The sequence below is a fragment of the Chlamydotis macqueenii genome, chromosome 21, assembly GCF_036417535.1.
Source record: "Chlamydotis macqueenii isolate bChlMac1 chromosome 21, bChlMac1.mat, whole genome shotgun sequence".
NCBI lineage: Eukaryota > Metazoa > Chordata > Aves > Otidiformes > Otididae > Chlamydotis > Chlamydotis macqueenii.
This window is the reverse complement of record NC_141576.1, coordinates 1,111,551-1,132,957: the sequence shown is the minus strand read 5'-3', so window position 1 is coordinate 1,132,957 and position 21,407 is coordinate 1,111,551. Positions and strand designations below refer to the sequence as shown.

At 58.4% G+C, this 21,407-nt stretch overlaps 1 protein-coding gene across 1 annotated transcript in view; it reads left to right on the top strand.

Annotated features, from left to right (window-relative positions):
- AJAP1 (adherens junctions associated protein 1) overlaps positions 1-18,636 on the top strand; it is a 39,327-nt gene extending 20,691 nt beyond the window's left edge. The window contains exons 3-6 of the mRNA XM_086764715.1: positions 4,920-5,007; positions 7,312-7,554; positions 8,040-8,169; positions 13,347-18,636. Coding sequence (XP_086620841.1) covers positions 4,920-5,007; positions 7,312-7,554; positions 8,040-8,112 — 404 coding nt within the window. The 3' untranslated portion in view covers positions 8,113-8,169; positions 13,347-18,636. The remainder of the gene's footprint in view (positions 1-4,919; positions 5,008-7,311; positions 7,555-8,039; positions 8,170-13,346) is intronic.
- Positions 18,637-21,407: the final 2,771 nt, after the last annotated feature.

Here is a 21,407-nt window from a genome sequence, read left to right as displayed (position 1 = left end):
GGAGATTACACTCTGCAAAATGAAATGGAGCCGTTTTTTCCTTTTTTTTTTTTTAATTTTATGCAGCTTAGAGGCCTTGGCGAGGGTCTTCAAAGAGTTGTGGCTCGTATCTGTTTTTATTGGGAAAATGAAAAATACCGTCTCCCTAAGCAGAGCTGTTGAAATAAAGGCCCTGGGGGATAGAGGTTCTCTTTGTTTTTAATTAAGAGCTTATATCTCCTGTTTGCTGTCATCGCGCACTTCTGCAGCAGCCAGGCGTTCGTCTCGAATGGATTTTCTCATGGAATTAATTCCGGTGATGCAGAGCTGTCCGGGAGCCGTTACCAAAGGTGGTCAGAGAGGCCGAAACTCAGCGCTTTCATCTCGGTGGCAAATGTATGATCTTTAAAATAATATTTAAAAAAATTTTTAAAAAGCCCTGGTGTTTGCTTGCTTGGAGAAGATTGGGTTTTCCATGGACGTGGGGGATCTGGAGCTGCGTTTGGCAGGTTGGGGCGCAGGGATGCTGGGGCTGGGTCTGCCGCTACCAGAGGGGACAAGAAGTCCCCGGCGAGAGCCGAGTGCGCTCAGACGGCGCCGGAGTGGAAAAACCCAGCAGTATTCCAGCGTTTCCAGGGGTTCAAAGAGCGCGTTTGAAGAGCTTTCCCTCCTGGCAGGCCACACGTTAAATACTGCTGCGCTAGCAGAAGCGCAGGGGCTTGGACACGTTTGCAATTCCATTAAATACTTCTCCTGTAATTACCCTCGAGTTAAACGGTCACTGCGTCAGGTTGCCCGGTAAAAGCCTTGTCAGAGCCGCTGGCAGCCCCTCGCGGAGGTGCGGCGCTCGCTGATGCTGCGGCCGGTGCCGGACGGGGCGGCAGCTCGCCGAGCATCCCTCCCCGATCCCGCGCGCCGGCTCTGCCCTTCCTCCAGCTGGTTCCTTGGCTGGTCGTTAACGTGTAATTAAGCGACCACCGGGACCTGTGACTCGCTGGGATCGGGGCTTTGCCGTGGAGGTGAGCGAACAAAACCGAGCCATAACTCCTGCTCCGGGTTCTTCCCTGCAGCCTGCCCCGTTTTTGGGGGCGCGGGCTGTGGCTGGGAGTTACGTGCTCGGCAGAAGGCTTCCTGCGCCAGGGGAGGAGGAGGAGGAGGAGGAGGAGGGTGATTGTGCTTTATGAGCTATTGATTTTATCCGCCAAGTGCCTTTCCTCCAGGGAGATTGAGCTCCTCAGGCCGTGTTTAAAATAATGCTCTGCTCTTTGCAGCCATCTCTCTCTCATCTCGCCTCGACCCCCGGGTGCTGCGTGTCCCTTGTGGGATGTTCCCCCCTCCCAGGGTGCCTCATCCATTAACTCCTCCTCTTGCAGACTGGGTATTTCTGTTCGATTTTGCTCTGTACAGCTCCATGTATTTCTTTGAAGGCCTGGAGGAAAGGATCTGGTGTATTTGCAGAGTAAGAATACAGCCCTGTTCGTCTTTGTGGCGGTGGGTGTTGCTGTAGGGCTTCCCAGGGAACCATCCCAGTCACCCGTCAGGTCCCTTTCCCTCTTCCCATCACTGCTCAGGTCAACGCTGTTGGGAAAAACGTCTCCATCCCCTTGAAATCCCCTCGGGCTCTGGCGCAGCATTAATATGCGATGCAAACTTTCTTCTCTGCTGGTGCATATGGCAACTTATGTATGTGATGGAGTCTAAAATTATCCAGCCCTTCTTAAAATCCGTGTGTCCCGCTCCCGAGAGCTGCCATCCTTCCCAGTGCTCAGCCACCTGCAATCTGTTCTGCCTGCGCCTTTCCCATTATGTAAGTGCGAGGATTAATTGCATCGTTAGGCTCTCCCGTATCCCTGCCGCCGCTGCCGCCACTCCCATCTTTGCAGAAGGTCTCATTTCCAACGCCGCTTCTCTTTTCAAAGGGATGGGGCACTGGGCTGGTTTTATTTTCTTTTTAGAGTCTTTCCTTTTATCTTTTTTGGCGGTGTCCCACTGGGAGCCGCTCCAAGATTGCCGCCAAGGATGCGGCCGGGCTGCCGCGGTTCGGAGCCCGCCCAGCCCGCGGAGCCGCACTCGGGTTCTGCGAGGCGCAGGCTGGGTCTGCTCCTCGAGGGCGTGAAACCCAGCGGCTGCTTCCCGCCGTCGGACCCCTCCAGAGCTGGCGGGCAGGAGGTGGGATGCCGGGTCCTCCCGGTCCTGCGCCGTCCCCGGCCCTGGCGTTGGCTTCCCCTGGCCCGCTCTTTGTTCCGGCAGCGGCGCGTGCCAGCGTCCTCCCGAGGAGCCTTGTCACAGCCTGTTTGAACCAATTCAAGTGGAATTGGGAGTAAGTGGAGGAAATGGGTCATTTGCAAAATAGATGCTCGAGTCTAGGGAGAAAAATTACCCTGCTGCAATCCCATCCCACTGCACCGGGCTTCGCCGGGGCACGGGGGCTGGCGAGCAGCCGCCCCTCTGTCCGTCCGTCCGAGGGCTCCCCGGGAGGGAGCGTGTGGCTCACGGCGCCGGGGAGAACCCCAAAGTACCTGCGTTCTGCACCTCCCTGCTTTTCAGCAGCCTTCTGCCGGCTCGGCATTGGGACCATACTAGGATGCAAAGAGCCAGCGTTTCGGAAGTGTGGGCCTTTGGGAAGGCGTTTCTTCTCAATCTTGCCTCTGGAAAACACCTTCGTTGGCCGTGTCCGTGGCTGGGCTGATGTCTGCCGTTGCATCCTGCTCCGGATTGCATCCTGTCCTTCAGACCAGCCGGGATCCCAGCTCTTTTCTCCACATCTCCTCCAGACCATGTCCGCTGGCAAAGCGGAATGAGCGCTGGAAGATTCTGGGTGCGTGCTTCCTTCCAGCAACCCTTCAGCTTTTATTTTGGAGGTGAGCACCATCGCTACCTGGGGACTTGGCACGGGGCGTGTTTTGGTGAACCAGGCTCGCTGAAGGTGACTTTGGTTTTGTTATATTAAACTGTCCAGATTCACATTTCTGAGCATTCCACTTATGCCCGGGGTGCGTCCTGGCAGCGAAGCCTGCAGCTCTTCCTAAAAAGGTGTTGCTGCTGGCTGGCCTCGTTGCTCGAAATCTGGGATTTTACAGGTCTCCGCATCCCGAGCGGGGATCCGCGCCTCCTTCCCGGGGTGGCCAGCGGTGAAGCCTGGGTCCTGCGGCGTGGGCTGCTCGGTAACGCTGACAAGGACGGGTGGATGGGTGGATCTTGAGGAAGGATGCTCAGGGGGCGAGGTGTGGTGCCCGTGGGCAGGGCTGGGATGGCCCCTCCGGACACGGCGTGATCTGCGTTTGTGCTCCCGAGAGCCGGGAGGCTGCCGCGCTGCGTGCGGGAGGTGCCCTTCCAGAGGTGACTCGGTCTCTGCGCGCCCGCGCTGAGCCATTTACATCTCCCCTCGCGTGTCACTGCAGTCTCGGCAGCCTTGCGCGGCTTTTCCCCCACTCTCCCCCAGGCCGGATGCATTTTCCGTCGTGTTTCTGAGGGACTGGGGGTTCTTTGGAGCCGTCGCGCGCCCGGGGAGGTGGCAGCTGTGCCCCGGGGGCCGGGCTGAGCTCCAGCGGCTTCTGCCCCTGGATGAGCGTTGTGGGCAGCGTGGGCAGGGACCCGAGACCCCCAGCGCGTGGGGGCAAGCGAGGGGAGGTGAGATAACAAACGTCAAGGGAGTCAAACCTTTTGTCCTTCAAGAGAAGGCAGCGGAGCAGCGAGCGCGAGCTGTGGTTTACAAAGCCACTGATAAACCTCGTCTGGGCTAATTGCCCAGCCCGGTGCTCGGGCTGCTGCTCAGGGCTCACGCGAGGCTGCCGCGAGAGCGGGCTGCGCTGTGCCGAAAGCCAGGGAGCTGGCTCCGGGTCCATGCTCTGGAGCGTGGGAGAGCCTGGGCGGCATTCCCATGGGAGCATGGGAGAGCCTGGGCGGCATTCCTGCGAGAGGGTGGGAGAGCCTGGGCAGCATTCCCGTGGGAGCGTGGGGATGCTCTGCGCAAAGCCCCCCTCTCCTGAGAGTATTTTCCGCCTTCCAAGGAGGGGGTGCGCCTGGCACACTGTTTTTGCTAGAGAAGGGAATGTGCGTGCGTGGGAAGAGCTGCCACGGGCGGTTCAGCACGGAGCCCCATGGCCGGGCGGGCGGGCGGCCGTCTGCCCACCTCCTTCCCGGGTGGCTCTGCAGCCGGACAGCCCCGTGGGCATCCCCAGCTCCGGGCGGGCTGCAGCAGCCGGCCGGGAGCCCGTGTGCCCTTCTGTGGGAAGCAGCAGCAATTTCCTTGCCACTCGCGCCCGCAGGAGCTGGGAGCCATACGCGTGCATTGCACAGATGGGCATAGATATATATATATATTTATATAAAACTGCGTGTTTTCCTTTCAAGCCAACACTTATTTATTTATTAAAAACGCCATTCGTCAGGAGCCGCAACATCTGTTTGTGAAAAATAGCACATCCTTGGGCTGGAGCCAGGAAAATAATTTCATTACGAAATTGCAACTGTAAAGCAGCGCAAAATCACACACACACTGCACACTGAGATGCTTTTGTTTCCAAACTGCTCATTAGGAACGCTGCACGAGCCAGAATTATACCCTGCGTAAGGTGAATTGGGAGAAAATGAGCCCACCCGACCCCCTGAGCGAGCAGCGGTTAGCACGGTGGTGATCATCCCTGGTTAATCTCGCACCCGCGGCGGGGCTGCGCGAGCCTCCCTTTCCGTCCCGGAGGGGAGACGTCCTCGCGTCTCTTCCGTTCTTCGTGCCTAATTCGGGCTGACAAGGAACATACTTGAGAGGATAGGAAACGAGAAGCCCAGCTTAAAGATTTTACGTAAGGCAGGGCAGCGGATCGCGGCCCCGTGCCGGGATGGGCTCGGGGGGTGCGGTGGGGGGCTCTGCGCGGTGGGGGGCTCTGCGCGGGATCCCCCTGGCTCCCGTCCCCGCTCTCTCTCATCTCTTTCCTCCGCAGGTCTGGCGGTGCACCAGATAATCACTATCACCGTGTCCCTCATCATGGTCATAGCTGCGCTGATCACAACTCTTGTCTTAAAAAATTGGTAAGGTCCCTCCGGGGTGTGTTTGCCTTGGGGGGTGCGGGGGCGTGGGGACAGGGTGGGGACGGGGGCCTTCTCCAGCTGCAAGTGTTAAAGCCCGTGGCATCCACCGGGATGGCTTCGGAAAGGCATTTCGGGAGCAAATGGGGGGGTTTAACACCCGAGCATCCCAAAAGCACCTGGGATCGTCCATGTCCCCACAGCTCCCCCTCCTCTCCCCGCGTGGTGGGCAGCTTTGGGGTGCGGCACGTGGCCGAGCCCCACGTGGGACACGTGCGCATCGCTGCTTCGGGGTTGAGTCACGGCAGCGTGAGGTCAAAGCCACGCGTTCGGCCGCAGTGCGTGTCCCCGCGAGGGTGCTGGGACCGGCCCTGCGCTGGGGGGCATCTCCTCTGCTGCTGGCTTAAGCAGCTTTGCTGCTGCTCCTTGGATCAGCAGCCGGGCTCGGCAGGCAGCGATTGCCTTTTCTGACCTTCCGTCCACCTCCGGGGACCGAAGGGCACCTTCCGAGCCCCTCGGGTGCCGCCGGTTTGCAGCGTGCCCCATCCCCTGCAGCGCTCCACGCTCCTCCAGCTCAATTTGCTCCCGTTTATCCTCTCGGCCTGGCTGGGCGTATGGCAAAATAGGTTAGCTATTCGCTTCGGGCGCTCGTGCCTTTACCTATTTTCCCAGGGAAACTGGCCTACTTTGAGGTCAGCGTTGCCGGGGCAGCGATACGGCTGCAGCGCTGGGCCGGTGGGAGAGCCGCCGCCCGGTGCTGCCGCGCTCGGCTCCGGCGATGCTCCGCTCTCCTCCGGCGATGCTCTCGATCGCAGCAGATCGATTCCTGCGCCCAGGAGGAAATTAGAAAAGCGGGTTGATGAAGCAGCCTGCTCGCTCCCCGGGATTAGAGGAAAACCTACGGGCAGGGCTACGGAGGCATCTCCGTCTCGGCAGAGGTTTAACGAAGCCTTGCAGCCGGCCGACAGCGCGAGTTCCTCGCCCCTCAGCTTGCTTTGCTGGGAGCGGGCCCGTGCGGAGTCATTGCGTGTGCTCGGTTTTGTGTCGCAGGCAGGATTTACTTTGCTAAACTTCCCTAGTCGTAGCAGTATTTCCATGAAAGAGCGTGGAAAATACTTCCAAAAACGCTTCTGGGATTTTCCTCTAACGGTGGCCATAAGCATCATTGATCCGGCCAACTGCAGCTCGGCGGAACAGCTCGAGCAACCTAATGCTGAGGCCAAAATGGGGAAAAAAAAATAAATACAGTCGTTAGTGCAGAATAGGAACTGTTTACTGTGAGTGAAACTGGGAACTCACCGGAGGATACCTGCAGCGAGCTCGGTCAGCAGCCAGCGGTGTCGCAGGCGGAAAAGCAGCGCCCGAGGAGCTCGCTCAGCCCCAGCGCGTGCCAAGCCGTACGTGGGCTTTTCCGTGCGTTTTCTAGGCCACCTCCGGCGCTGCCTGTGCGGGCGAGGGCCGGCCGCGCGCTGGCTGCAGGCTCCGTGGCGGTGCTGGCCCAGGGCGCACGCGTGGTCACCGACCCCAAAGGCGTGCCGCGGCAGAGCTGACGGCTGGTTTGGTGGCTGTCTCCTTCGGTCGCGTCAGCCGCTGCTGCTCCCGGGAGCCCCACGCTCTGGCCCCATGGCTCTGCCTCCACGGGCAGCGCCGGCATTCCCGGCTCCCGCTGCGCTCGGAGCTGCGATCTTCCGAAACTCCAATATTGTGACAGACGCTGTCAATCCTGTTGGGGAAAAAAAAGTGACATCTTCATTAAATCAGCGTACAGAGGACCAGCCTGAGCGAGGCAGCCTCCTGCTAGCCGGCGGTCTCTGTGTTTCGCACGCGCTGAACGAGGAACCTTGTGCGGCCACGAGATCCCGCTGGAGCCTCCAGAGCCGGTGGAGTCTCCGGGGAGTGGGACTGCCTTGCCAGCCGTCCCTCGGCCGGGGGGAGCGAGTCCGCCACGCCGGACCCGTTTCTGAGCTTACTGATCCCGAAACGTCAAAGCCTCTCGGTGGCTCCCAGGTGGAAAGGGGTTAACCTCACTGTTCTCACCTCTGTCTTTTCGCCTGAAAAAGGCTCATTTCCTGCAGGTATAAACACGACTTGCTAAGTAATTCCTCTGGCAGTAAAAGCTTGTATCTAAAATTTAAATTTGATCCTTAAAAAAAAAAAAAGGCAAGCAAAGTGACTGCTTGATTGTGGCTGAGCGTTCCAAAGTGCTTGAACGCTAATCTGATGCTGAGCGGTGTGTAATTAACGGCCGAGAAGGCGCGTTCCCCTGCCGTGACACGCGCTGCGTCCTCTCCCTCCTTCCCTCCCCAGCTGCGCGCAGAGCGGGCGCCCGCGGCGCAACAGCCACCAGCGCAAGCTGGACCAGCAAGAGGAGAGCTGCCAGAACCTGACCGACTTCGCCCCCGCCCGCGTGCCCAGCGCCCTCGACATCTTCACCGCCTACAACGAGACGCTGCAGTGCTCCCACGAGTGCGTCCGGACCCCCGTGTCCGTCTACGCCGAGGAGGTGTTGCACTCGCCCGGGGATTACAAAACAACCTTCAACGGAAACAGGTGAGGCGGCGAGGCTCGGGGACGCCGTCTTGTGCTGGGGGTCCGCCGCCCCTCTTTTCCCTGTGGGGGGACGGGGAGCGACCTCTCCCAGAGCCCTTTCGCTGGGCGCTGGGGCAGTTTCACCGTGAGGTGGATGCGTGTCCCGCATCAAAGCGGGAGGAAGAAGCAGTAGGAGAGTTTTGAGGGAGAAAATGACCTGGTTGGAGCGTGGTGCGCGTGCTGCCCACGGCTCATGGCAGCAGCCTGGAAGCCAACAGCTTCCTAGAGATCTTTCTAACCGTCATCTTCTGTGTGCACACAGGGTTTTGCTGGTTTTTCAGGCTTTCCTCAGATCCAAGGCCAATAACCCCATTCAAAGCATTATTTTAGAGATTTTTTTTTTTTTCCCCCCTCTTAAAAAGCTGCTTTTTGCAGCAAGCCGCCTCGGCTTGCTCCTCGTGTGTTACGTACCAGCACGTGCAAGGCTGTTTTTCCTCTCGCTGCAGATCCTCTTCTTCTGACCGGCATCTTATTCCCGTGGCCTTTGTGTCTGAGAAATGGTTTGAAATCTCCTGCTGACTGGCCGAAGCCTGTTTGACTCTGGGGGCAGGGCAGACGCCGTCGGGCTGTTTCCTGGTAGGTACCCCGCGTCCGTCCCGTGTCCACCCCGCGCCCATCGTCCCCCGCCCGCAAGGAGCCGCTCTCTTCCCTGCCTGGTGCCGTCCTCCCACTCGCGCTTTGGGGGCGTGGGACCGGAGCTGGGTGGTTCGCCCGGCCGGGATGGCCGGACACATTTCCACCGTGGGTGGGACGTTGGTACCAAAATGGCTTTTCCACGGGGGTGAATTACAGACGGGCCGGGGCTCAAAGGCAGGGACTGGGATGATGTGGACTTGAGGGCAACGGGTCCCTGGGGCAGCCTTGGACTTCAGCCTGACCTGTGGTTCCAGCCCAGCTCCACGTCCTCGGCCAGTGACAGTAATTTCTGTGCTGCGGGGTGGCCCGATCTGTAACGAACCTCTTGCTGCATGACGGACAGCCCGTCCCATTCCAGAGCCACGCATCCAACATGCATGCTCCATCCGTACCCAAAAGCTCATTTGATGATGTTTGCTGTCACAAACCCTTCCGTGCTCCCGCTGCGAGGGTGCTGGGGTCTCCTCCTCCTCCTGTGACCCCCCTTGCTCTGCACGAAGCCGACCGTGCAGGTCCCCAGCAGCCAGTTCACGCCTCGGGTACTGCTGCAACCCAAGGCGTATGACGACGTTGTGCTGGTTTCAGCAGTACCTTCTCTGGGGATCTTGTTCTTTTTTCTGAGTTGGCCTGAGCCATTTTCACCTCCCCGTGTCGCTTTTGAAGGTGACGCGGCCAATGGCAATGGCAGGAGAAGCAATGAGGGTTCACGGCATGCCAGCTCGCCGTGGGGCAGCGGCGCCCGTTGGAGCCGCGCGCTCCGGTGAATTAATTGGTCTGTCCCAGGTCCCTGCTGTAATGAATCATATATTCAGTGTAAATGAAATTTCCAGCCTTCCCTGACTGCAGCTTTGCTCAGAATAGCCTGTTTAACATCGTGCTCCGCTATTGAACACAGAAATATAATTAGATTAGAATGGAAGGGAATAAAAAGTTAATGGTCTCGGCTGTGCTGGGGGCTGGCGGTGTCAGGGCAGGCCAGGTGAGGTGCGAGGCGGAGGGTGGAGAGCACGGGCTCGGCCGTCTGCCACCGGCACCCGTGCCCGCAGGGTCCCACTGGCACGACCCGCTGCTCGGTCAGCCGAAGCTTCTCCTGGCCGGGGGGTTCTGTTCCGTGTGGAAAGGCTCTCGCTCTCCGTCTGTTGATGTTCTGCTGTGATTTCTCTGGCTCTCTTGTGGCCACAGAGCTGGCGTTGGTGAGGAGGGGGACAAACAGAGAGGGTCTGCAGGGTCTTCCTCAACAGCACGCGGGGACACTTGCTTCGGAAAGCAAACAGCTGTAACCCGCAGTGCCTTTTCCAGCGTGAGCTTTGCAGTTTGTGATGTCTGTCCGTTGGCTTAAAAGGATTTAAAAAAACCCCACACAAAACCCGAGCTGGTCGTACTGGGATGCTCTCAGCAGCTCCCACGCCTGAGGTAGGAGAGGGAAGGAGCAGGAGCAGCTCGGAGCTGTCGCCGGCTCTGGGAAGCCAGTGCCGTTCCTGCTGCTCCTGCCTGGGGTCCTGCGAGACTGTGCCAAAGACAGACCGCTCCGTAGATTTCTTTAAATCGTCCAAAGCCCATCCACTTTGCCTTGTTAAATCCTTGAAATTCTCATTGACCCGTTTTCATGGAATCCATAAAGCACCTATTGATGCGCTCTGGAAAAATCTATCCGCGTCGTACCTGGAGCGCGAGCTCCGTGGTAATGTTTCAATTATTTATACAATTCTGGAGGCTGATGCTTGGTTTCGTTAATGTTAACAAAATGAGATTAATCCAAAAACCGTTCCCTGCCTGTGTACATGTGCGTAGGTGTGTTTGCACCACAGCCTTTCTGGAACACGCCCGCCTAAACGGTACGTCATGTTAGAAACCGGTGGCTGCCGTGGAGCCCTACCGCACGTGGGGAGTAACGGCGAGAGCGGCACCGATAACAGGAGAAATCACCCTCGTTCCAAAATGTGGTCAACCCACATCTTTTTAGAAGCTCACAAAAGGTCGCTTAGCACTTTTTCCACACCATACTGCTTCCCACGCGCGTTCGCCGGCCCTTCCTGCCCGGCCGTGGTTGTTGGAGCGGGGACCTGGCAGGGTCGCGGCGCGGGAGCCTCCCGAGCGGGCTCTGCTCTGCGTGGCGGTGCTGCGCGGCTCTCCCCGCGGCCGTGGGCGCGGCTCCCCGCAGCTTCCCAGACGCCAGCAGTCGAGAGATGCGTTGAAGCCCCGTGCAGACAGCGTTCTGCGTGAACGCGTCGGCGCCCGCGGGGACGTCCCACAGACAAAATATTTCGAGTTTCCCGTGTGGCTGTGTGAGGTAAACCCTTCCGAGAGCAGATGGCCCCGGCTGGTGGCGTGGGATGAGCTCCGTGGGAGGTCGTCCCCTCCGCGCTGTCACCGGACAGATGCTGCTGTCGCAGGAGGAGCGGTGGGACTGAGGATGCCTTTCCAGCTCTTCTTTCTGGAGGAGAGGCCGGTGCAGAAGGAGATGCAGCTGCTCCGGGCTGCTCCTCTCCGGGCAGGATGGCTCTTTTCCCGGCTGGCTTTTGCAGCGGCAGCAAGGTAGCCTGAAGGTGACGGAGCTGACGCTGAGCTGCTGTGTCTCGTAGAGGTGGAAGGATGCTCTGGGGCACACGGGGATGCACACAGCTTTGTCTTCCCAGCCCCGTTCCCTCAGCGCGTGCAGAGGATGGAGGGGAAGGAGGCTCGCCGAGGCTGGGGGCTCTCCTGGCGCTGTGGGCACACGGCCGTGCACCGGGAGGGTCCGACGCCGCACTGGACTCCGCGACAGAAACCTCTCTCCTTGGAGAGCCTCAAAGTACTTTAAGAGTTCTAATTGATGGTACTTCACAGCTCTTAGCTGTCTAATAAGCAAATTAGTACGACTGAGTGTGTAGAGTCGGAGCCGAGGCGCTGACGGACAGCGCGGCCAAGGACAGGGCTGGCAGGGCGGAGAGGGAGCGCGGACATTTTGACTGGATGAGCGCCGGGAGGCTGGTTGAGTTCAATGCAGACCTCACATCTTGCAGTCTGTCAGTGCCATGCATGTACCGAACGTCGCGCTGCCTAAATGGCAGCCTGGCATTTGGGGATGCTGACAGCGGCGGCGGGCTGAGCGGTTGCAGGGAGCAGATGTACGGGCGCGTGCCGCAGCACAGCCTCCGGCCCGCGGAGCCGCGGGCAGCGTGGGGCCGTGTCGGGAAACCTGGGGAGCCCGTCTAGTTACACGGCAAGCAGATGTTGGACCTGTTTCCTGGGGTCGTGTTCATCCGGTGCCAACGGGAGCGATGGAGAGGGTTCCCGTGCCGCAGGTGTGGTCCCTGCCAGGAGCAGCTGTCGGAGCCTCCCAGCAGATCGCTCCCTCCGGAGCGCGACCTCGGAGGGGGCTCACACCTAGGCAGCCGGCAGCAATTCCTGCAACGGAGCCCGGCCCCGGGCTGGTTTAGGTGAAGGAGAAGCAGTGGGTTAAAGCATCCCTGCCAGGCAGCTCATGCAGAATTACTTGCATGGAGGTGTAAGCAGCAAAGCTGTGTCCCGACGGCGGCCGGTGACAGAGGTGACGCAGCGGCAGGAGCGGCCGCCGCTTTGCAAACCCAAAGGTGGAATTTGCTGAAGGCTCGAGCGGCTTTGGCCGCGCAGCACCGCAAACTGCGGCTGTTTTGGTTTGGTTTCAAACTGGCTTTGGGGCTCTCTGAAATGAAGTTTGAGGTTTCACTTTATTCTTGTCTTTAATCCCGCTCTCTTTGACTGAAAAACCCCGTGGAATGAGATTATACACAAATCTGTGAGGTTGATCAAGCGCTGACCTACTTTGCACAAAGAGGCTGTTTGGAACACAATACGAATTTTGCATCCCGCAATGCCTGCGTTGGGCAGCGTTCGCCCAGAGCTGTGTAAACGTTCGGCTAGGGAAGCGGCGGTCCGCGACCTGGAAACCGTTACCGGTACGGTCACGTCGGTCTGACCCCAGCTTTTGCACGGGGCAGTTAAAATTTACAGTGCTGTGTGGTAATTCTGCGCTTTGCACGCAGCGAGCAGCTGCTGCGGCGGCCCCGTTCTGCCTGACAACAGCAAACGGTTTGTATTAGCGTTAGCAGATAATGAGTCATCCTAAAAAACCCAGGCTTGTCTTGGGAGGAATCGCAGCGGTCCCAGCACAGCCCCAGCGCAGGAGATTAAGGACTCTGCAAAAATCTGCCTCGCTAATTAAGACTTCAGCGCCGTTCTTGGAGGCGGTATACATTGGGGCATCTTGCTTAAAAATAACGTGGAAGAACGAACCCTCGCCCAAAAAGCAGATTGCATCGCTAGATGCTCGTAGCCAGCTAGCCAGGGGCCATGGCGTGGGTACGGCGCGCGCGTCGTGAGCATTTCGCAGCATTTCGCCGCGCGCGTGTGTGCCGTATGCAGCGCCCGCGCCTGGGCGGCTGTCTCGTGCCGCGGCGTGTGTCGCCGGACGCAAAGCCGCGCACACGTCGAGCGAGCGGCCGCGCGCTAATGGCGGGGAGTAATTGCCTTCGCGGAGAGGTTTAAAGATTACGCAGGGAGAGCGATTTCAGAAAACGGGAAATAAATAGCTTAAGAAGAACTTCAATGGGATCTCGGTTTTTGATGCTTAACCAATTCTCCATTGATTTCTTTAGGGCGTTTAACTTTAGAAAATCTTGTTAGTGCTCATCATCGGCTCCTCATCTGCCGGAGCACTCGCTGTTGTCAGCCCCAGTATGAAAGGCTCTGGAACACAGGGATGCTCGGAAATAAATCGCGCTTTGGAAAAGGCCCTGGGGGGATGGAAGTGTGCGGTAAGGCACACCGAAGCCTCTCAGGCTCGCCCAAAGCATCCCGCTCCCAACGCCGGCCTCCCAGGTCGGAGGGCTGCCAGTGAAGTTGGGTGAGGGTGGGCCTCTCCAGGGAGGCAGGAGCAGTGGTCCCGGTCCCAAATGCAGGCTGGCAGCCGGGGAGGGGGAGGTGGCCAGCATCCCGCTTCCTCCGTACCCCGCTCCCCCGGGATGCTCACCCGCTGCCCTGCTGTGCCGCTGCCCGGAGGAGGGGGAGGCTCCCGGGGGGCGTGGAAGAGGCGATGCGAGTCGTGGTGTGTGTGCCTGTCGTGATTTAATCTTTGTTTTTCTTCTCGTCCTTAACAGGATTCCATTGGTGAACCTGTAAAAAATATTAAAAAATAATGGGTTACCTGTACCTACCATTTCTGTTTACCAGTAGGAGACTCAAAGAGCAGCGTTCTATGGGCCAAATATATTTTTATAAAAATGAACACGCCTATAGGTAACTGCGTTTTTCAACGAGTGCGTTTCTTGGAGAAGAGAAAGATAAACGTGCGAGCAAAGAACCCGGTGGAGGAAGAGGAACCGGCGAGGGACTGAGGGGAAGGACTGGGCGCCTGGAGCCTGGGCGCGGGCGGCGGCTCCCAACCTGTGCCAATAATACCGTTATGTGCCATGTACCGACGCAGAGGCCTCGCGCCGAGCCGAGGCGGAGCGGAGAACGCCTGGAAGCGGTGTGGAGGACGAGTGGGGTGTCTCTCCCGGTGGGGTCATTCATTCCGGTCCATACGCATACACACATACGATATATGTAGAGAGAAAATATATATATACACACACAGGCACCTTTTGTACCGTAGCGATTTTTGCAGATCTTAAATACTCATTTTTAAAGAAGATGCCATGGGCTAAACGTCTCATTTCTTTAACACACGTAATACCAACTAGGTGAACCCATGTTTTCTACTGGGGCAGCTTGCCTTTCAAACCTATATGTGTATATATGGGTGGAGATATATACATATATATAGTGTGTGTGTATGTATAAACATATATATGTATGTATACATATATATCTCTGTAGCTTTGGTTCTTTTTGGAAATGCACCGTGGCGTTCCCGGGAGCGGGGCGGCGGGGGGCGGGGCGGGGCCAGGCGAGCGGGGAGCTCACGGCAGGTGGGTGCCCCGGCTCCTGGTAGCCTGCGGCAGCTCGAGGCGGGGGTGAAGGATGTTTCCGGATTTCTGCAGCCCGATACGCTATCAAGGCAGATGGGAAGGAGCCCAAAGCCCCTGTCTGCCCTTTTTTTTGGCGGAGCTGCGGTCCCACTGTGTGAGGCGTGATGCCTCGGGGCTGGCCTGGGACGGGATTTAGGCGTGGACTTTCAGAGGATGGGCCCCTCTTGGCACAAGAGACAAATTTCAGGAGTGGGATGTGGGAGGTTTTTTTTTTATGGAAAATGGCTTCTAAATTGGCCCCGACGCCAAAGTGTGCTCAGCCCGCTGTGAGAAACAGGAGAGGAAGGGAAGGAGCCCATCGCCCCTGAGGCAGCCCAAGGGCCGCGGGCGCCAGGGAGCCCCCTCCTTCACGCTGGTGGGCTCGCTCTGCCGTGGCAGGAGAGGACGGAGCCCGCTGTCCGCAGCCGTGGGGATCGTTTACTGGCGTTAACAGGGAATTCTGCCGGAGGGTTTGCCAGGGAAGTGTGGGTTTGTTGACTCCGGTTTGGTGCGTTGCTCTAGAACAAGTCCCATCGCTCGTCCGGCTCCTGCTGGGGTGGGTGGGTTTGGTGGGTGCTGCCGAGCGCCCCAGCCTACCCGTGAGCCCCCCTCTCCGAGTCCTTCCACGGAGCCGGGTGCTGCCGTCTCTGCGGCAGTCTGTGCCGCGCCGCGCCCCTCCGAACCCGCTGGCCCACGTCGGACGCCGAGCTGGGTCTCGGCCGGGCTGCTCTGGCGTGGCGCGGGTGGGAACGGCAGCAGAGTTCAGACCAAAGTCCTCCTGTTCTTTTTGTAAACTGCCCTTCGTAAATGCTAGCGATTTTTTAGAGCTGTCCAGGTACACGTTTCTACTCAACCACTAATTATTCAGCTCCATTTCTTTATTATAATGAACGTGCAGTTTAAAAAAAAAAAAAAAAAGTAGAAACTTCTGGTATTGCACGTAGCCACGTGTGCAGTCTGTTTCTGTTCCCTTCCCTGTCCTTTTCCGATGGAATTGCACAGCCTGCATTATTTTTCCTGAATTTTTGGAAGCTGCCCCGGGAAGAAGTCTTCCTTGCTGGACCTGACGTTGACCTGTGGGCTTGAACCAAACCTCTCCAGAGGCATCGGCAACGTTTCCTGCTGCTCCGATGAGCCTGGGGCGTCACCTCGGGTGCGTTGCGTGCGGGGTCGCTGCCGGCGAGCAGCCAGAGAGGAGGAGGAGGGGGGTTCCTGTTTCGGTCCCTGACCGAGCCCATTCCTTCCGCGGAGGTGGGTTCTCCAGAGCGCTGAGCCGGGTGGGCACGGGCAGCAGCAGAGACGCGTGTCCCCGGGGCTGGATTTTTGGTTTGGGGGTGTTTAACAGGGCCGAGGAGCCGTGAGGAGCACCGATTCTGAGCGCCTATTCCGGGGCGATCCCCCATCTCTGCACGCCGCGGCTTTTGTGGTTTGCTGAGGTAAATGGCGCGGCCCCTGCCGATTGCCCGTGCTGGAACGGTGCGTGGCTTCTTGTGGGTGTTCTGGTGTAATCTCCGTAGCAGTTTGACACCATAGAATACATCCCAGTTCCCTCACTCCTCAGCACTCGGAGCGTTGTTCTGTAACTGCACGTGCAGAACCTGCTGCCTGAAGCGGAGTCGGGCGGAGCGGCGCAGGCAGCGCTGGTGCCGGTGATGGAGAGGTGCCCGGCTCCCGGGAAATTCCCTGCGGAGCTGGGGGCAAAGAGAGGAAGCGTGTGTGTGTGTCTGTGTGCGTCAGGGAGAGAGAACGACGGCAAATAACTTCAACCCCGGACGACGGGAGCGGGTTTCTGACGGCAGGACTCGCGTGAGCTTCCCACAGTCCGCAGAAGGACACGGCCCCATCACCAGGAGATGAGCGGTGAACCAGGGAACAAAAGTAGATGCACAATCTTCCCTTATTTATAAGGACCAACAGCACTTGCACTTTATCAGAGAAACCTCCCGTCCCTACGCACGCCAAGCACACCGACAAGGGCCGACTGCCCGGAGCAAGGAGAGGGAAGGGCTGGAGCTGCAAATGCCGTGATTTACGAGCAGCATCCTACCGTCCCAGTGGCTCTTGCAGTAAAGAGAAATGAACTGTGGTTATTTTATTCCCTACCATTGATGAAAGCCAAAAAAAAAAAAAAAGAAATGGAAGCATAAAGTTGTATTTTAGTGGAACAGACAGAGTGAGAGGATCTTTTACAGCGGGGAAAAAGCAGGCAAGCGTGGCGTTTGCAGACACGTTCCCTTGTGAGCTTTGCCACGTTACGGCCGTTGTCTCGCCCCGAGGTCTTTTGGCTGCCGCAGGCGATGGCTCTGGGTGGGCTCTGTCCGCCTTTGCCGACACAATGCTTTGTCCTCAGCCGGTGGGAATTGTGCCAGGTTCCGTTGGCTTGGGCCAGCCCAGAGCTTGCTCAGCAATAACGGGGTGGTTTCACCAATGCTCGCGGCTCCGGTTACTTTGAGATGGCTGGAGCCGCTCGCCCAAGCAGCTCAGCCTTGCTGCTGTGTGGGGACGGAGAGGACCTGGGCACATTTGGAGAATGAGGGATTTTTCTGTTGTCATTCAGAAGCCAAGCCAGTTTTCCAGCCCAATCGCGTTGTGCAGGTAGCAGGAGATGTTCCAGCCCTGTGCGTGGACGGCACTGTTTGTGTTGTGATGGGTTGAGCGTCATTGGTGTTGCGATGGGTTGAGCATCGTTCATGTTGCGATGGGTTGAGCATCGTTGGCGTTGCGATGGGTTGAGCATCGTTCGTGTTGCAATGGGTTGAGCATTGTTCGTGTTGCGATGGATTGAGCAGTGACTTGTGAGCAGCCAGGTGCTGAATGACCCTCGTGAACGTCCCCGCTGTGTCCAGGGCGGCCACCTCGCTGCGGTGCCCTGCTGGGAGCTACGGGCATGCGTGCGGTGGGACTCGGCATGGTAAATTCAGGACAGCAGCCCGGAGCACAGCCTGGATGTGGCGTTGGGCTCCACAACCGCCCAGCAAGGCTGTATTTCCAGCACGCCCTTTCCTTGGAAAACCAGAGCTTTTGGTGGTGTGTTGTTTCGTTGTGGATCTGGCAGCTTGGGGAAAAAAAAAAAAAGTTTTGCTCCTTGTGCTCCTTGCTTTGCCATTGACTTCCAGCCAGCTGCTGCTTCTTTCTTTTCGGTTCATCTCCCAGATTGCTTAGCCCCTTGGGAGTTAGGAAGAAATGCGCGACGGCTGCCGAAAGGCTGCCAGCTCCCCCAGATGTGTCTGCCTGCGGCTTGCGGCTTCTGTGTCGCGGCCCCTCCAGGCGCGGCGGCAGGGCTTGGTGCTCCGGCCCCTGACGTTTTTTTTAAAGGGGGGTACGGCGAGGGCAAGCACCCACCCATCGCACCCCCGGGCGCACAGGGTAGAGCGGGTCACGGGCAGCTGCCCATCTCTCCTGATCTGATTGTTTACCTTCACTCCGTCTTCCCAGCCAGAGAAACGGGCGGCAGCGGCGAGCAGGCGAGGGGCGAGCTCCCTGGGCTCCGTGCCGCGGTCGGGCGTCGGAGCGGTGACAGCACAACCGGCGCAGGAGGGCACGCGGGGCTGGATTTCGGGTTCCCTCTTCTCCATCGGCAGCTTGTTGCGAAGGAAGGTAGTTCAGCTAAAATGGTAGTTAAATAGTAGATATTCTACACATATTATATATTTTGTAAAAAAAAAAATTAAAATAAAATAGAACAAAAATATATATATACCGTCTCTGCCCCCGCATTTCAGGATGAATGTGGTTGGAATTTTCATTCAACCGGGTGTAAAACCTGTAAGCGATTTTTTCAAAACCAGCAAGAAATCCCTCACCATTTCCGACGTCCGTGGGTTTGGTCTCCAGATCTCATGTAACGCTTCTCACGCATTTTTAAGAGTTATTCTCAGCGTTTGTAGGTACATTTTTAATAGTGTCATGAGTGGAGATAAGATTTACTTTGAGAAAAAGTCTATGTTGCACAAAAACGTACACTAAGGGCACAGATTCCTGACCCAGATTCTTCTATTTTAGGTTCCGAGGGGTTTATTTTTTTGTTTGATAGGACATGTACAGCGAAGTTTACACTTTATTTTTATTTTGCCAAAAACCGTTTTCTAACACGAGACAGCTTTTACTTTGTAACCGGTTTTCCATCACTCAGTACTCCTTTATTTTCCCGGGAAAACCCCGCACCGCGGCCCGGCCGGCGCCTTTGCGTGCCACGCTCTCGCGGCGGGGGCCGTCGGGCCATCGCGGTGGACGCGCCCGTCGCCTTTCGGCGTGGCGGTTCTCCCGAGCCGGCTGCCGCGGGGCCGCGCGGGCGAGAACTTTTTTCTTCCCGAGTGGGTTTTGATTTGTCTCTGTACTTGGAAGCCGTGTGTGGAGCACTGTAAATGCACCCTGTACCGATTGCCCTGTGTATATTTAGTACTCCGATGTTGCTATTAAAACTGATATGAGAACCGCGCAGCCGGCTGCTGACTGGGTTCCTCTGCGCGGCGGCTGCGGTCCCTGGGGTGGGGTCGGGGTCGTTTTGGGGGCTCCCCGGCAAGAAGGAGCCTGGGGGCTGCCCTGGAGAAGTGTGCCCAGCTCCCCAGCCGCGCACCCCCCGCGGGCCTGCCTTCATCCCGGGAAGAGGGTCTCGCACGGCCCCTTGGCTCCGGTCTGTGTTCAAATGGCATTTCTGTGTGCGAAGATGGGTGACGACGCTGCGGTTGCGCGGCCGCTCTCTGCTCGCCGGCTTGCTTTCAGGCACCGCACGCTCTCGCCGGGCTGGCTGGGCGGCAGGGACAGGTTCCAGAGCCCCTCCGCGCTCCCGCCGCCGTCCTCCCCTGCCAGGGCGCCGCGGCTGCGATCCTCCGAAACGCCGTCTGACCTAGAAACGGGGGGAAAAAAAAGCCTTTTTCAGTGTCGGCTTTGAAGAGGGATGACCTGGGAAGATGGAGTTCAGCATGGCCGCCTGCTGCTCTCATTTGCAGGCTGTGGCTGCAGCCTTCCTGCGGCGTCGGGACCCTCGGTGCCAGGCCAGCCGCCCGGCGCGTGCCGAAATGGGGACCGGAGATACTGCCCGGCCCCAGCCTGGCCCGATCCTCCCCAAAAGCTCTCTTCTGCCGGAAAACATAGAGGAAAATAGGGAGGGACAAAGTGCGATGCTCTTCATTTTAGGGCCAAATTGCCAGCTTAAATCACGGTGACAACGTGTGCAAGCTACCAGGATGCGCGTGGCCCGGAGCTGTGTGTGTCAGCCAGAGAGCTCTGTTCGTTTCCCGATACGAGTGGGATTTCAGGGCGTGAAATCAGGGGGATCTCATTCCTTTCCTGCCGTTTGTCACAGCCGGAAACGAACTCGCCAGCTTGAATTGCTGCGAGCGTCGCTGCTGGGAGCGCAGGGGACAAATATTGTGCCGAGCCGCGCAGCGCGGGAGACGGGACGCGCGGGGGACGAGCCGAGGGGCTCGGGCGGGTGGGCGCTGCGTGGCGTCGCCCGGCTTTGTGTGCCTCGCTCGCTTGCGTCCCCTCCCGCTGCTCGCCCACCCTGCAGCGAGGAGCAGCGCCCGGCCGTGCCGCGGGTGACGCGGGGCCGGAGGGGCCCGGGCTGGGTCTCCATCCCCGTTTCCGCGCCGGAGGCGGTGATCTCTGCATCCCTTCAGGGCCGCCGCAGCCCGGCAGCGGGGCGAGACTGGGAAACGAGGTTGGAAACAAAACACGAGCGCGCTGATGCCGCAGCACATGGTTCTGTTAAAAAGTAGGACTAAGCATTATCCAAGTTTAATTATTATAATTATACCGGGGCGAAGTAATTGCTGGAGATATTTTAAGCATCAATCAACATGCTATTTGGAAAAACGAAGCCCTGATTTATCCACGGCTAGGTAGTAACCGTCAACAGGCAACAATGCTGCTGCAGAACAGGGAGCCCGCCAAGAAAAGGCTTTTTAAGCTGCTCCTCTCTTCTTATTTGCAAATAGGGAAATTTGGGGGGCAGTGGGAGAGGGACGGGAAGGGGGAGGTGGAAAGGGGTCCCCTGGCCGTGGGGAACCGGTGGCCCCGTGTCCCGCAGGACGTGCACTCCCAGCGCCAGGCTGGGCTGCGGGAGGAGCGTCGGCTTCAGGAAGAGGAGCCACGTGCGATGCGGTGACCCCGCCTCGGCGGCGGCTTTGGGGGAGATTGGCTGGGGCTGGATGATTTAGCGACACTGAAATCATTTAAGCTTGTTATTGTGGTTTCTGTGGCTCTCTGGCTGGATGTAACAAATTGTCTGCATCATTTTCCAGATGGATCATACTTAAATCATCCAGGACAGGCGTCAGGGCTCAGGCTGAAGCAGTGGAAGGCACTTCAATTCGATAAACGCTGAAAACGTGCTGTGTGACTGCTATTTCTTATTAAAAGTTTAAGTACATCATCTAAGCCGGTGGGTCTCTCAGCCAAGGTCTCCATGCTTCACAGCTCGTCTGGGTGCCGTGCGTTCCCCGTGGGGATGGGGAGAGGGACGGGGCGTGCGTGGGTGCCCTTGGCCGAGGCAGGGCAGCTGTCCCGCTGGGTGGCATGGCCCAAACAGCGTCGGGGCTTTGCGCTGAGCAAAGCCTTTTATTGCAAGTGGCGTTATTTGATCCATCCAGAAGTTCCACCGCCAAACGGCGGGGTTGGTGGCTGCTATTACTGGCTGCCGAAGCGGACCAGGGGTCAGCCCGCCGGCCTCGCGCCGAGCCCCCGCCAGCAGCCCTGCGGCACGGCACGCTGCTGAGGCGGCGAGCTCGCGGCTCAGCGTTTGGCCATGGACCTGCGTGCCCCATAAATGCCGAGCGCTGAGAGAGCGTTTTATTACTGCCAGGCAATTTGTGCTAATGAGCGGTTTGAAGCAGCCGAGCCTCTCGGCAGCGAGATGAATTATCGCAGGAGGGCGCGGGAAAGGAAGAGCCCCGAGGATGCCGCAGTGGAGGAGGCCTGGATAGAAAGCGCCGGCACAGCCTGCGGTGGGGTCGGTCTGTGGTGGGCTCAGCCTGCCGTTGGGGTCAGCCCGTGGTTGGGGTCAGCCCCAGGTCTTCTCTGCCTGCCCACCCGGGCTGGGGAGCACGTGGCTGCCTGTGGCTCACGCTGGGGACCCCCTCCCTGATGGGACGCGCGTCTTCTCTTGGAGGCTCGGGAAGCACGCGTGGATGCGATCTGTGGGATTCAAATGCCAAGCTGCTGGCAGATCTAATCTCAGGTTTTATTGACGCTGACACGACCTGAGCC